This window comes from Neolamprologus brichardi, chromosome 3 (genome assembly GCF_056152115.1).
Source record: "Neolamprologus brichardi isolate AB-2024 chromosome 3, ASM5615211v1, whole genome shotgun sequence".
In the NCBI taxonomy this organism is placed as follows: Eukaryota; Metazoa; Chordata; class Actinopteri; order Cichliformes; family Cichlidae; genus Neolamprologus; species Neolamprologus brichardi.
The window spans coordinates 56261689-56277134 of NC_142106.1; the positions used below are offsets into that span (position 1 = coordinate 56261689).

General features: G+C 44.0%; 2 protein-coding genes across 2 annotated transcripts in view; one reads left to right on the forward strand and one right to left on the reverse strand.

The window, feature by feature from the left end:
* LOC148105926 (protein NLRC3-like) overlaps positions 1-15446 on the forward strand; it is a 37198-nt gene that overhangs the window by 3724 nt on the left and 18028 nt on the right. The window contains exons 2-8 of the mRNA XM_087838932.1: positions 2068-2160; positions 2273-2422; positions 2535-2648; positions 11500-11578; positions 11964-12192; positions 12331-14101; positions 14171-14344. Coding sequence (XP_087695058.1) covers positions 2072-2160; positions 2273-2422; positions 2535-2648; positions 11500-11578; positions 11964-12192; positions 12331-14101; positions 14171-14344 — 2606 coding nt within the window. The 5' untranslated portion in view covers positions 2068-2071. The remainder of the gene's footprint in view (positions 1-2067; positions 2161-2272; positions 2423-2534; positions 2649-11499; positions 11579-11963; positions 12193-12330; positions 14102-14170; positions 14345-15446) is intronic.
* LOC148105927 (uncharacterized) lies at positions 3702-7451 on the reverse strand. Its single transcript, XM_087830854.1, has 4 exons — positions 7170-7451; positions 5905-6627; positions 5257-5692; positions 3702-3772 (listed from the first exon to the last, which is right to left on the reverse strand). Exons 1-4 carry the CDS (start codon positions 7449-7451, stop codon positions 3702-3704), a joined length of 1512 nt encoding a protein of 503 aa, XP_087686980.1.

The following is a 15446-nucleotide window of genomic DNA, read 5'->3' on the forward strand; positions in this document are numbered from 1 at the left end:
ACAAACACAGAGCCCACTAACTATTAGCCGCTTTTCCCCCTAAACAGTCAGTTGACTGAGAGAAATGCAGTCCATTATTGTGGACGCTGAAGGAGATGTGCTCCATAGACAAACTTATATTTCCTTAACTTACATCCTATGTTCGGTTTAAATCCAGCATCCCTTTGATGGAAAATTGGTTAAACCGTTGCTCAACTTATGTCTGAATGACAGCAGATAATTCTGATGAAAAGGAAACTGACCCCGTAAGCACTTTGCAGCTGAGTCGAGGGCTCGTGGAAATAAGGTCAGGAGGTGTCCAGCGTGAGTACGGCCTGACATTCCATTTGGGACATCTGACAGACTCATTAGTGCAACTCAGAGTGTGAGCAGCAACTCCTGTATACTGAACATAAGAAAAGTAATGTGTAGTGTTTCTTTTATTTTTTTTTTACAACCGAGATTCGAGGGCAAATGCTTATATGGTTTTCTTTCATTCAAAAACAGGTTAGTTTAACGATCGTGTAACTGTGTCCTTGACCTTTTTACCGGTTTGAGGAGTTGGTTCCCTGGTCCAGATATTTGGGATGGTTCAAATGCCGAGTCTCCAAATGCAAACAAAAGAATATTTTCCACGTTTTTTCTTAAATGTTAATCAGTACATGAAGCGTACCTCTGAAAAGAGTCCATCATTTGTGAATTTACTGATTTGTTTTTTAACTGCAGTTTTCACAAACTGCGGATGATGAAATCTTCTGTACCAATGAGAAGATTTCATCATCAGCAGTCAGAGTGGAAAGAGTGGATGTTGTAGGAGGTGTTTGTGTAGTGAAGAGGCTGAGTGTCTGTAGGTAATGTGAGAGGTAATGTGTGTCTAGATGTTGTTCCTGACTCTATATTTCTGAATAAATCCTCATGTAGAAAATGTCTTTAAACTATCACTGTTCCTACTTTATGAGTTCCCGAGCTACTTCTTTACTATGTTAATAAACAATTTGAACAAGAAAGGATTTAAAGACACATTGAAGCAAAGGCAAAAAAATTTGTAATGAAATTTATGTGACCGTTCTTACGAAATCCGGCAGAGTGAAAATCCAAGAGCTGCTGCAATCCTCTGCTTTAATGATCTTTCTGTTTCTCTCCTTCTATGTGTGTGTGTGTGTGTGTGTGTACATTAAAATACATAAAACAATATAATCAGAAAATAAGAATTAAGAATATATCTCATATATAAATTACATGACAGTCTCCATGTTAAGGTAATGTTAGCAGTCTGTACTGTTTTCCTGGCTAACATCAGCTGTGTGCAGCTTAGTTTCAGCATAAATCTGCTTCGTTTTATGTGAGATCAGAGTCTGGGAATGAGACCAGTTAAACTTTTTCAGTTTAACTGGTGATATTCATTCGTGTATTGTAGGTGAATGCGCTGATGTTAGTTCATAAATTCTGCAGAGTTAGTAAACTGGCTGTTTTTGCTCAATAATTCCTGTTTCATGTTCAAACCATCAGACAGAAACTCTGCGTTTGTTTTTATGTTGTTCAGCCTGTTGTTCTTGAGGTAACCTGTGATGTGTTTAATGACCCTCCACATGCTCTGAGGGTCATTTGAAGGGAAATAAAACTTAATCTTTAGAGCATAAGTGGGTTTTTGCCCTCTTTATGCCCGCGGTCAGGCTCTGTTTATTGTAGTATAACACTCATAGGACACGGTGTCCTGCTGCACACACACTGCACACAATGACAGCTGCAGAGTTTGTGTCTGATGTATTAAGTATGAAACACTGCTGGGCTAAAATCTGGTCAGAATGAATCCAGGTGCAGGTGTGTCAGTTTAGGAACACTGGACTAACATCCAAGTGCTCACAATATAAAGTGTATTCTGTAGTAACATCCTGGTGTTGCAGCAACAGTCCCACATGGAAATGTCAACAGCCAAACTCAAAATCTCTTTTTGTCAACAATAAAATGACAATTTGAACAAAGTTGGTAAAATGCTTCAGAAATTAGTAAAATATTAAAAAGTGTCTTGATGCTCAATCATCCAGTAAATCCCCAAAAAGCTGATTCTGTTCATCTGGATGTTTTCAGCAGCATGGATCAGTGTGAGGACAGAGAGGAGGGAGTCCCTCCCTCTAAAAGCACTCTGTGTGGGGAACATGAGAGCCAGACCAAAGCTCAGAGGTGAGATGACCATCTCTAACTGTCCATGACTCTTCTCCATGTCACAGCTCAGCACTCACATCACTGCTCCATCATTATTCACACTCATACCTCTGTGTGTGTTGTTTTAAAGCCCAGAGCTGTGGGGCGTACCAGGCTCAGCTGGACATAACCCTAAAACTAATCCAGAACCTGGACCTGAACCCAGCTGTGTTTCCTTAAAGAGCAACGAGTCGAAGGAAATTATTGACCACTTTAACAAAAGACTGTTATGTGACAAAGAGTAAGTACATTATTTTTATGTGTTTCAGATTGTTCATCATGTCTTTAATTTAATATTTCCAGTTTTTCCTTCCTATCTCATGAAGCTGTTACATTTATTGTTTTTCTTTTAGGATCAATAAGAGGCCAGAATCTCCTGGACCTGAACCCAGCTGTGTTTCCTTAAAGAGCAACGAGTCGAAGGATTTTTATATAAACTTTAAAGGATGTTCTTCTGCTGCTGAGAGGTAATGTGTGTTTAGATGTTGTTCCTGACTCTGTATTTATGAATAAATCCTCATGTTTAATATCAGCTCAGCTCTTTTTCACACACATTTCTATGTTGGTATGTGAAGCGGTGTGTGTTGGAGTGTTTCCACAAACACAGCAGTCAGAGTGGAAAGAGTGGATGTTGTAGGAGGTGTTTGTGTAGTGAAGAGGCTGAGTGTCTGTAGGACTCCAGCTGCTCCAGCAGGTGTCTCCTTTGTGCTTTGCTTCAAACACAGTGTAGGGAGGAGCTTCCACTCAGGTGTTTCAAGTGTTGCTGGATGGAGGAGGACAAATAGTTTTTCCCTTCAGTGACACTTCAGCAGCTCAATGTTCTGGGGAGATGTTTGTCTTTATGAAGGTTTATGGATTATTGTTCTTACTTTGGTTAAACTGAGCAATACATTTTCCATCTAACATTTAAAGTAAATTTCCAGGTGAAAAAAAAGATGTGCAGCTGCAGCCTCTGTGATGTTTCACAGTCTGAAAGTAACAAATTCAACCAGAGTTCAAACAAAGGCTTAATATACGTGTGTATTTGATATAATGCCAACAAGTACAAATAGGTGTTCTTACAGGTGTTAATCATAGAGGTCTGATAAGTCTGGTGACTTTCACAGTCAGCAATTTTGCTGCCTTTTATTTTATATTGGCCTTTTTAAAGCCCTTCAAATCCTCCCACATTCATACAGAGCTTTTAATAGCAAACTCCTTTACAGTCCTTGTCCTCTCACACACGATCACACGACTGGTTTGTCTGCAGCAGCTGTGTTACTGCTAGTATTTTATTATGTGTGTAATCTCCTCATATTGTTCCTATGGTTTAGTTTGACTTCCTTCTGCAAACTCAGCTGCTCTGTTGCTGATACACATCTCCATGAATATGATTGATCAGATGCTGCCAACACCATGTGTTTCATGTGAACGCTCAGCTGAAACCCTGGGTTGACTTATCGAGTTAATAACAAGCTTCACGTGACTGTGAATGCTAAAGTGAATCCAGATAAAGGAAAGAGACCGTGCTAATGTTGGACTCACTTCTTAGTGTAGATCCCAGGAGGAAGTTCAACATAGCCAGCCATTCTTTGTGCTAGCTCGACCAAACCTGAGACCACAGTGCAGGATAATGATTATCATCTGTCTCTGTCAAGGACATTTAAAATCCACAAATAACAAAAATAATTATATTTGATCATTGAAAATATCTTTTCAATTAAAAAAGCATGAGCACACTGGTGGATTACAGAAACATGAAAACTCGTTAACAGTAAAGTTAATTTAGGCGTAAACAAAGTGTCAAACATACTTAAGTAGATGTCACGGCGAGTGAGAAGAGCCGCGTGGAAAAGGAAAAAGAAGATCCAAACGCAGGCAGTCGTGAAGGTGTGAAGGTGATTTAATGAACACGAAATATAGAGAGGCAAACGGCAAAACGGAAAACTAAACTATACTGGGACAACTAAACTACAGAGCATGAACAAGAACACGAACATAAAAGAAGGAAGACGATGGTACATGATGGTGACGGCAGGGAACACACGGATGAAACATGGTGGGAACGCAGACGGACCAGCAACTACAATGACAGAGGACACAACTTAAATACACACAGAGAAACACGGGAATTACACACAGGTGGTGGACACAGCTGGGAATAATCAACAAGACGAGACAGAGGGAAAACTGAACACACTCACATGAGACTCAAACCTTCACAATAAAACAGGAAATGAGAACACTACAGGAAGACGCAGACCTGACACTGAGAGACAGACGGAGAATGACACATGGAACCTGAACTAAACTAAGCGTGAGATACAACCGAGAACAAATCCTTAACATGAATAAACAGAAACAGAATTCTAATAATAATAATGATAAACCTCATAGTGCCCAAAACCACGACAATTATCCAAAAATAAACTAACAATCCAAAACTCAAAATACTGGGTCGAAACTGACCCAGAACCGTGACAGTACCCCCCCTCCAAGGGCTGGCTCCCGACAGCCCTAAACAGAAAACAGGACAATAAAACCGAGCACCAGACCAGGGCGGGCGGAGGGGGTCCAGGAAGGAGGGTCCGAAACAAAAAACAAGGAGCACAACAGTCCAGATCAAACCAAAAAAAACCAGGCCAACACAAAACAAGACTATGCATGAGTCCACAGGAAAGTCCGGGGGTCGACAACACAAGAGCCAAAACAGTCCAGGGGGCCGACCGTGCACACGGCAACGGCGGCGACGAGCAAACAGTTCCGGGGGCCGACCGTGCACACGGCAACGGCGGGCAAACAGTTCCGGGGGCCGACCGTGCACACGGCAACGGCGGCCACAGAGCAGGTCCGGAGGTCGGCCGCAAGGCCAGCGGCGGCAACGAACCCTTTCCGGAGGTCGTCAACAATGGCAATGATGCCAACTCAGAGGCCTGGAAAATGGCCGCCAGAGGAGAAGCAGGACAGGCCGAGCGGGCTCTGACGGCGGCGTTGCAACCGCAGGACCAGACGAGGCAGGACCAGACGAGGCAGGACCAGACGAGGCAGGACCAGACGAGGCAGGACCAGACGAGGCAGGACCAGACGAGGCAGGACCAGACGAGGCAGGACCAGGCATGGACGAAGACACAGAGGCAGGACCAGGCGTGGACGAAGACACAGAGGCAGGACCAGGCGTGGACGAAGACACAGAGGCTGGACCAGGCGTGGACGAAGACACAGAGGCTGGACCAGGCGTGGACGAAGACGGCAGCGGGACGGCTGCGGAACCTGACGGCAGCGGGACGGCTGCGGAACCTGACGGCAGCGGGACGGCTGCGGAACCTGACAGCAGCGATGCTGCAGGAGGTGATGTGGATGCAGGCAACGGTGTAGGAGACACAGGGGATGATTCAGCAGGTGGTGGCTGAACAAACTTCCCCGAACCGTCAGCAGACGTGAGGATGTGCTTGCTGGGTCCTCCAGGACCCCTAGCAGACGAGGCGTGGTGCTGGGTGGGCTCCTCAGACCCACCCGCAGACGACACTCGGGGCTGGACGGGCGACTCGGGCCCTCCAGCAGACGACACTCGGGGCTGGACGGCCGACTCGGGCCCTCCAGCAGACGACACTCGGGGCTGGACGGCCGACTCGGGCCCTCCAGCAGACGACACTCGGGGCTGGACGGCCGACTCGGGCCCTCCAGCAGACGACACTCGGGGCTGGACGGCTGGCTGGGTTCTCCCGAACCCCCAGCCGACGAAACCTGAGGCTGGCTGGGTTCTCCCGAACCCCCAGCCGACGAAACCTGAGGCTGGCTGGGTTCTCCCGAACCCCCAGCCGACGAAACCTGAGGCTGGCTGGGTTCTCCCGAACCCCCAGCCGACGAAACCTGAGGCTGGACGGGCGACTCGGGCCCTCCAGCTGACGACACTTGAGGCTGGACGGGCAACTCGGGCCCTCCAGCTGACGTGGCGTGAGGCTGGACGGGCTCCTCCGGCCCTCCAGCTGAGATAGACGGCTGAATGGGTCCCTCTGGTCCTCCAGCAGAGGACAGGGGCAGAGGGGTGAACTCACTGGAGCTCTCAGCAGGGGATGACGGCTGAGACTGCTCAGTAAAGTCCTCCAGTGAAGCTGCTGGTGCTGGCATCTTGACCTCTAGGGGTCCAGAGTTGGCTGGTGGCTGAAACCCAGCCTCTGGGGAGGCCCTAGAGGGAGCAACTGTCTCTGAGACGGCCAGCTTAAGTGAACCAGCTAACGTTTGTATGAAGTGTGTTCCCTGCTTGTAATGAGGCTGTGAGGATGATGGCTGAGTGAATGAGTGGGTAGGCTGCTGAGCTAGTGGCGACTGAGCTACAGGTAGCAGAGACGATTGTAGCGGAGGCGTAATAGATGGTGAAGTGGCTGACTGAACTGGGGGCAGCGGGGCTGCTGACTGAACTGGGGGCAGCGGGGCTGCTGACTGAACTGGGGGCAGCGGGGCTGCTGACTGAACTGAGGGCAGCGCGGCTGCTGACTGAACTGAGGGCAGCGCGGCTGCTGACTGAACTGAGGGCAGCGCGGCTGCTGACTGAACTGAGGGCAGCGCGGCTGCTGACTGAACTGAGGGCAGCTGGCCTGCTGACTGAACTGAGGGCAGCTGGCCTGCTGACTGAACTGAGGGCAGCTGGCCTGCTGACTGAACCGCTAACTGAATTGCAGACCCAACGTTAAACTGTGGTGAAAGTGTGGATGGGAGAACATGATCAGAAAAAACAGTTTCGGTGAGGTTTACAAATTCCCCTGAATGAATCAGTGCAGATGAAAAAGGGTCCCAAACATCTCCATACATAACACCAGGCTTGGAAACAGAATGGAAACAGTCATTAACATAGAGCGTGGGCTCAGGAGAAACAGTCTTTGAAGCAGCGGCCATAGAAAAACCACTATCATTTTCAGTGGAACCACAGAAAATGGCCCCAGAATAAATCGTCCTTGTTTCTGGCAACGCAGAAACAGTGTCCCTCTCACTCACCACTGCCGGTGGCTTACATGTCCCGACATCCGGCTGTGGGGTGCTACGCCGACGGCGCGAACGTCGCTTTCTTGTCGGAGACGGCTCCGACGGGCCGGGTAATCCCTCGTCCGGCGGTTCGGATGGCACGTCCTCCGTGGAAGCGAGCGGACGAGCGGTAGCGGCGGGGGGGTGAAGGTGGAGTTCGTGGAGGATGAAGTTTTATACCAGCGGGTGAAGTGAGTCCAATAGCCAGGGATAATCGGAAATAAGCCGTTGTAGCCTGGCTTCCAGAATGTAGAGAAACGTTTCTCCCTCATGCTCTAACCACAGGTTGATTAATTTTGAAGCTGAGTCCGTTATGAAATTCCGAAGCTCCGTGGGTGGGGTGACTGCCGCTGGATCCATATCTGGCTGGTCCGTACTGTCACGGCGAGTGAGAAGAGCCATGTGGAAAAGGAAAAAGAAGATCCAAACGCAGGCAGTCGTGAAGGTGTGAAGGTGATTTAATGAACACGAAATATAGAGAGGCAAACGGCAAAACGGAAAACTAAACTATACTGGGACAACTAAACTACAGAGCATGAACAAGAACACGAACATAAAGGAAGGAAGACGATGGTACATGATGGTGACGGCAGGGAACACACGGATGAAACATGGTGGGAACGCAGACGGACCAGCAACTACAATGACAGAGGACACGACTTAAATACACACAGAGAAACACGGGAATTACACACAGGTGGTGGACACAGCTGGGAATAATCAACAAGACGAGACAGAGGGAAAACTGAACACACTCACATGAGACTCAAACCTTCACAATAAAACAGGAAATGAGAACACTACAGGAAGACGCAGACCTGACACTGAGAGACAGACGGAGAATGACACATGGAACCTGAACTAAACTAAACGTGAGATACAACCGAGAACAAATCCTTAACATGAATAAACAGAAACAGAATTCTAATAATAATAATAAACCTCATAGTGCCCAAAACCACGACAATTATCCAAAAATAAACTAACAATCCAAAACTCAAAATACTGGGTCGAAACTGACCCAGAACCGTGACAGTAGAAGGACTGATGTTTGTGTTAAAATACCCTCTTAAAGCTGAAATACTGATTCAACTTCTTTACTCAAGTAAAGGTAAAAGAGTACAGGCTCTGAAATGTACTCACAGTATTAAAGTAAAAACTCGATCTTTGAAGGAAATTTCTGCCAGTTTTTGTGCAAAGGTACCTGAATTTCTACCGCCAACATTAATATGAGAAAATTATCTGAACTTTTATTCTAATGAATTTAATCAGCTTGAACATTTTGTAGCACAAAAGTAGAAAAAACCCAAAGGGAATCAAAAATAGCTCCATTTGCTGTTGCCTGCATTGTAGATGGATGGCTTTGCCTCAACACCTAAACAGGAAAATGAGTTTAGTCAAGTATTAAAGTGGGATTGAAGAGGTCAGGAAACCAGAGATCAGGTGTTGTGGTGCAGCATGGTCACAAGAATCATTTAGAAATGGGTCAAAATATTTTCTCTTCTAGATTTTTTGCACACAGTCTGATGTGCTGCTGCTCTGAGGTTTACTGCTCTCTGTGTACTTAGAAAACTGTGAGGTACAAGTAGATTTGACACAAGTTATAATGGCTGATTTCCATATAACGGTGGAATACAGGGACTTAATCGTTAAGTAAGAAGAAAGTGTGAAGCCTAATCTTGAAAGTAGAGATAGTGTCTGTCTCCTGAATCCAAACTGGGAGCTGGTTCCACAGAAGAGGGGCCTGAAAACTGAAGGCTCTGCCTCCCATTCTACTTTTAAATACTCTAGGAACAACAAGTAGGCCTGCAGAGCGAGAGCGAAGTGCTCTAATAGGGTGATATGGTACTACAAGGTCATTAAGATAAGATGGGGCCTGATTATTTAAGACCTTGTATGTGAGGAGCAGGATTTTGAATTCTGGATTTAACAGGAAGCCAATGAAGGGAAGCCAATACAGGAGAAATCTGCTCTCTCTTTCTAGTCCCTGTCAGGACTCTTGCTGCAGCATTTTGGATTAGCTGAAGGCTTTTCAGTGAGTTTTTAGGACATCCTGATAATAATGAATTACAGTCGTCCAGCCTGGAAGTAATAAATGCATGAACTAGTTTTTCAGCGTCACTGTGAGACAGGATATTTCTAACTTTAGAGATGTTGCACAAATGGAAGAACGCAGTCTTACATATTTGTTTAATATGTGCATTGAAGGACATGTCCTGGTCAAAAATGACTCCAAGGTTCCTCACAGTGTTACTGAAGGCCAAGGTAATGCCATCCAGAGTAAGAATCTGCTTAGAGACCATATTTCTAAGATTTTCAGGGCCGAGTACAATAACCTCAGTTTGATATGAATTAAGAAGCAGAAAGTTAGCGGCCATCCAGGTCTTTATGTCTTTAAGACATTCCTGCAGTTTAACTCATTGGTGTGTGTTATCTGGCTTCATGGACAGATAGAGCTGGGTGTGCTTTGTCTTCTGATGATGCTGCCTTGGTGATTTTAATATCCATGTCTGCTGTGACTCTAAACTTCTGGTCAAGGACTTTTTAAATATTATTGACTCTTCTAACTTGACCCAGTGGGTTACTGGTCCCACGCATGAAAAAGGTCACACACTAGACTTGGAGCTCCCCACGGGCTGGATGTGTGCATCACTGAAATATCTGAGTTGGGCATCTCCGATCATCTTCCTGTGTTGTTCACTGTAACGCGCTGCTCGGTAGATAAGCCGTGCGCCTCAGCGTGTAAAAAGCGAGCGCTTAATGCTCTAACAGCGCCGCTTTTTCTGCTGCCTTTATGGACTCTGGAATAATAAACTCCAGCTGTTAAAGTGTTGAGGACCTTTCGGACATACTTCATTCTACCTGCACCGATATTTTGGACTCTATTGCTCCGTTCAGGACTCTGTGCGCTCAGCATTTATCAGAGCTGTGGTTGAATGAACATATGCGCTCCCTTAGACGTGACTGTAGACGTGCCGAAAGGAGATGGGAAAAGGACAGATTGTATGTTTCTCTATAGATTTTAAGGACTTTCTGTCTTTCTGCTCACCAAGAAGCTGTAAAAACTGCAGACACAGTTTGTCTTAAACTTAGTGTCAGTAAACAGTCACAGGCCTCATGTACTTTTTAATGTCCTCAATCGTTTTCTTCGTTCACGTGATAATGTCGGAGTCATTTCTTCATCAAGTATTTTTGATGATTTTTTAGCATTTTTAACTATAAGGTTCTATCTATTAGGGCTCTTGTCTCGCCGACTGCTGCCTCAGATCTGAGTCTTTCTCCTGTGTGCTCAGCTGTCTTAGAGCAGTTTGATCCTGTTGAATTTAATAAAGGACCCAAGATGCGGACACTGCTGTGAAGTGAGTGAGCTTTATTGAAACAGTGAAGTGCAGTGGAGATGGCCTTTGCAGAAGCTAAGATAATCTCTTCTGAAAAAACTAAAAAACTAACCTGAAACCTTAAATGGAGACACGGGGAGACAACACAGACAAACCAGCAACAAGCAGGAGAAAACAAAGGGCTCATATACACAAAAGAGCAATCAGGGAATGAGAAAAGGGAGGGAGACACAGCAGGATTAATTGGACATAACCAGACAAGGGGAAGCAAAACTAGACACACTAACGTAGGACATGGCACTGTCAAAATAAAACAGGAAATGAACACAGAGACACAATACTAACACAGTAGAGAGGGAACACAGAAACCAAAACCTCAGAACTAGAAAATCTTAGTCAGAATCAAATTGTAACAAAAGACAATAACAATCAAAACAAAACCACTGAGTCCACAGACTCGGGACATACATCGGCTCAAACTGTGGTCATAAATATTTTGTACTTGTAAATCAGATTGTGTAGTTGTGAACTGAGTTTTGTAACATTGTAAAACAAAATATCTAAAAAGTTTATGTTTTTGCGTTCATTGATTTGTGTGTGTAAAAATGTAAAAAATGTAATAAATGTAAGAAACATTAGAACTACTTTTGCTGACACAAAGTTTGGCGAGCACTGCAATTTGGCACTTTAAACCTGTCACTGATATAAAGAGAGCACCTTGTTCCAGGGCATCTGAGCATGGAGGGAAAGCTTTATGCAGGAGATGGTAAGAGCTGTTGGGACTAAAGAAACTGAGCAGAAAACTACAGACATCTGGAAACTGAGTTGTTAATTCTCAGTGGGATAACCAGGACTAGCAAAGCTTCACCATGACAGTCATCTGATTGACTGAACCCATCCAAACATTACTTCATGGACCTTTAGCTTGTGTCTGCGTGTGGACAGACATAACATGAGCTAATTATACATTACTCCTCCACAGAGTGGACCAGGAGAGAGCAGAGGTTTCCACTGGTCAGTCTGCACAGCAACATCAAACACACTTGGACTCTGTGGTTATGGTTTGTAGTACTACGTTTACATTTGTTCTTTTCAGTCACCTCTATGCTGCACTTTGTAGACCAGAGGATTGTCAGTGTGTCCAACATAAATCAGAGTTTGGGCTCCATGATTTCAGTCAGATTAGGGTGACTGTAGCTCAGGAGGTGAGCAGGTCAGCTACTAGTCAGAAGGTTTGTGAATCAAACCCTGGCTGGCAAATGTACTGGCTAACGTACTAAACCCAAGCTGCCCTCTGATGCATCCATCAGAGTGTGAAAGAAAGTATTTAAGCATAGAACAATGTGCATGTTGTATAAAGTGCTTTGTGTGCACAGAGTATCAAAGAGAGCTATATAAGAACCAGTCCATTTACCACTGGGTAATTCATCTAGTCTTCTTTTCTAGCATCTGGAGAAACACATCACAACATTTGTGAAGAATGAGCTGGAGAAAATCAAGAAGGTTCTGAGTCCAGATCACCCAGAAACTTTAAAGAGCCAGATGGAGGATGAGGAGATGTTTGAAGGTGAGGATGAAGATGAAAGAAAGAGCTGCAAAGAAGCATTTCTGAAGATCACACTCCACTTCTTGAGGAGACTTAAGCAGCATGAGATGGCTGACAATCTGCAGAGCAGTAAGAGAATTTCTCTAAAGACTGAATATTGATCTTTCCTAATAGCTCAAGAAATGGACCAATAGACATTCATCCCAGGGTACTGAAAGGCTATGATATTTATTATATAATATTTGTTTCTGAATTTCTTACCTTCAGAAATATTTGCTCCACTCTGTAAACGTGAACTTAAAGCCCAACTGAAGAAGAAGTTCCAGTGTGTGTTTGAGGGGATCGCTAAAGCAGGAAACCCAACCCTTTTGAATCAGATCTACACAGAGCTCTACATCACAGAGGGAGGGACTGCAGAGGTCAATGATGAACATGAGGTCAGACAGATTGAAACAGCATCCAGGAAACCAGACAGACCAGAAACAACAATCAGACAAGAAGACATCTTTAAAGCCTCACCTGGAAGAGATGAACCAATCAGAACAGTGCTGACAAAGGGAGTGGCTGGCATTGGGAAAACAGTCTTAACACAGAAATACACCCTGGACTGGGCTGAAGACAAAGCCAACCAGGACATCCAGTTCATATTTCCATTCACTTTCAGAGAGCTGAATGTGCTGAAAGAGGAAAAGTTCAGCTTGGTGGAACTTGTTCATCACTTCTTTAATCAAACTAACGAATCAGGAATCTGCAGGCTTGAAGACTTCCAGGTTGTGTTCATACTTGATGGTCTGGATGAGTGTCGACTTAATTTGGACTTCAAAAAAACTAAAATCCTGACTGAAACAAGAAAGTCCACCTCATTGGATGAGCTGCTGACAAACCTCATCAGAGGGAACCTGCTCCCTTCTGCTCGCCTCTGGATAACCACACGACCTGCAGCAGCCAATCAGATCCCTCCTCACTGTGTCGACATGGTGACAGAGGTCAGAGGGTTCACTGACCCACAGAAGGAGGAGTACTTCAGGAAGAGATTCAGAGATGAGGAGCAGGCCAGCAGGATCCTCTCCCACATCAAGAAAGCTCGAAGCCTCCACATCATGTGCCACATCCCAGTCTTCTGCTGGATCACTGCTACAGTTCTGGAGGATGTGCTGAAAACCAGAAAGGGAGGAGAGCTGCCCAAGACCCTGACTGAGATGTACATCCACTTCCTGGTGGTTCAGGCCAAAGTCAAGAGGATCAAATATGATGGAGGAGCTGAGACAGATCCACACTGGAGTCCAGACAGCAGGAAGATGATTGAGTCTCTAGGAAAACTGGCTTTTGATCAGCTGCAGAAAGGAAAACTGATCTTCTATGAATCAGACCTGACAGAGTGTAAGATGAATATCAGCACAGCCTCAGTGTACTCAGGAGTTTTCACACAGATCTTTAAAGAGGAGAAACAACTGTACCAGAACAAGGTGTTCTGCTTCGTCCATCTCAGTGTTCAGGAGTTTCTGGCTGCTCTTCATGTCCATCTGACCTTCATCAACTCTGGACTCAATCTGCTGGAAGAACAACAAACAAGCTCTCAGACAGAGAAACATTTTTATCAGAGTGCTGTGGACAAGGCCTTACAGAGCCCCAATGGACACCTGGACTTGTTCCTTCGTTTTCTCTTGGGTCTGAAGACTAATCAAACTTGTTTGCAAGGCCTGATGACACAAACAGGAAGTAGCTCACAGACCAATCAGGAAACAGTCCAGTACATCAAGGTGAAGCTCAGTGAGAATCCGTCTGCAGAGAAAAGCATCAATCTGTTTCACTGTCTGAATGAACTGAATGATCGTTCTCTAGTGGAGGAGATCCAACAGTCCCTGAGATCAGGACGTCTCTCCACAGATAAACTGTCTCCTGCTCAGTGGTCAGCTCTGGTCTTCATCTTACTGTCATCAGAAAAAGATCTGGATGTGTTTGACCTGAAGAAATACTCTGCTTCAGAGGAGGCTCTTCTGAGGCTGCTGCCAGTTGTCAAAGCCTGTAAAAAAGCTCTGTAAGTTATAAAGTTTCTATTATTTAATTTATCGTAACTTTATTTATGATGATTTATATCTTTTTTTAGTCTGAATAGCTGTAACCTGTCAGAGAGAGCATGTGAAGCTCTGTCCTCCTCTCTTCAACTAGAAGACTGTGAGCTCAGAGCTCTAGACCTGAGTAACAACAACCTCCAGGACTCAGGTTTGACAGTACTGTTTTCTGGACTGAAGACTGGAAACTGGAAACTGGAAACACTCAGGTCAGATATTGTTGTTTGTGATTTGACTTGAAATTTGCAACTTAAACACTACATTTATTTTTATACTGACATATCCTTACTTTTATATCTCTTTCAAATATATATATCTTTTTTTTTTTTTTTTGTCTAAAACCATTTAAAACGTGCAAGAAGTTGAGAAAGTGTCAGAAATGAACAGATAAATAACCGCAGGGCACGATAGATAAACTGCAACAGTGGGGTTTGACAGAGATCTGGTCAAGTTATTCAATTCTCAAAATGAGGAACTTCAGGGAAAAAAATCTACCAATAAAAATTACTTGTGATTGGTTGGTAGATCTGTTATGGAAAAACACACTGCCATCACCGTCTGTAATATAATCACTGTACCTTTATATACATGTGACTTATATTAATGCTGCTGCCCTCTTGTGGCTAAAGTGTAATTATGTTATTGTTATTAGGGAAAACATTTGAGAGTAATATGCAAAATGAGTCAGCACTTTGGCTTTAGCTTAAGAAATCCTCATTTTTATGTCATTAGTTATAGTTGCATGTATTCATTATCATAATTTAACTATTTAATATTGATGTCTTAAATTTATATTGAGTAAAATAGCAATCATTTTAATGGATGTATTAAATAAATACATCACTAATGAATTAATTATTCCAGTAATTAATTTTAAAAAGTACATAATTAAAGAAATATATTAATAATTAATTATCCATTAATTTCATTTAAAATGTTTCATTATTTGTTTATATAACTAATTCTAATTAGTTAATTACATATTTAATCAATTATTGGTTTGTTTTCTATTTTAATTATTTTACTGACACATTTAATGAAATATTTAATGATGTATTTATTTAATTTACGTTGCTACTCCTGGCCCTGCATCGGTGTTCATAAATACATTTTATTTGTCATCTTCACCCATCAAAGTCAGGGGGCGGGGTTAATGCTGATCAAGTCAAAACCATTGCTTTGGTCTGGTGGGCGTTCTTTTAGTGGGCTTTTCTGTCACGGCCTGCGTGGCAGACTATGATGAGGGGAAGGAGGACCCAAATGCTGGACTCTTTGATGAGATCAGTGCATTTATTTACAGTGATGCAAAAT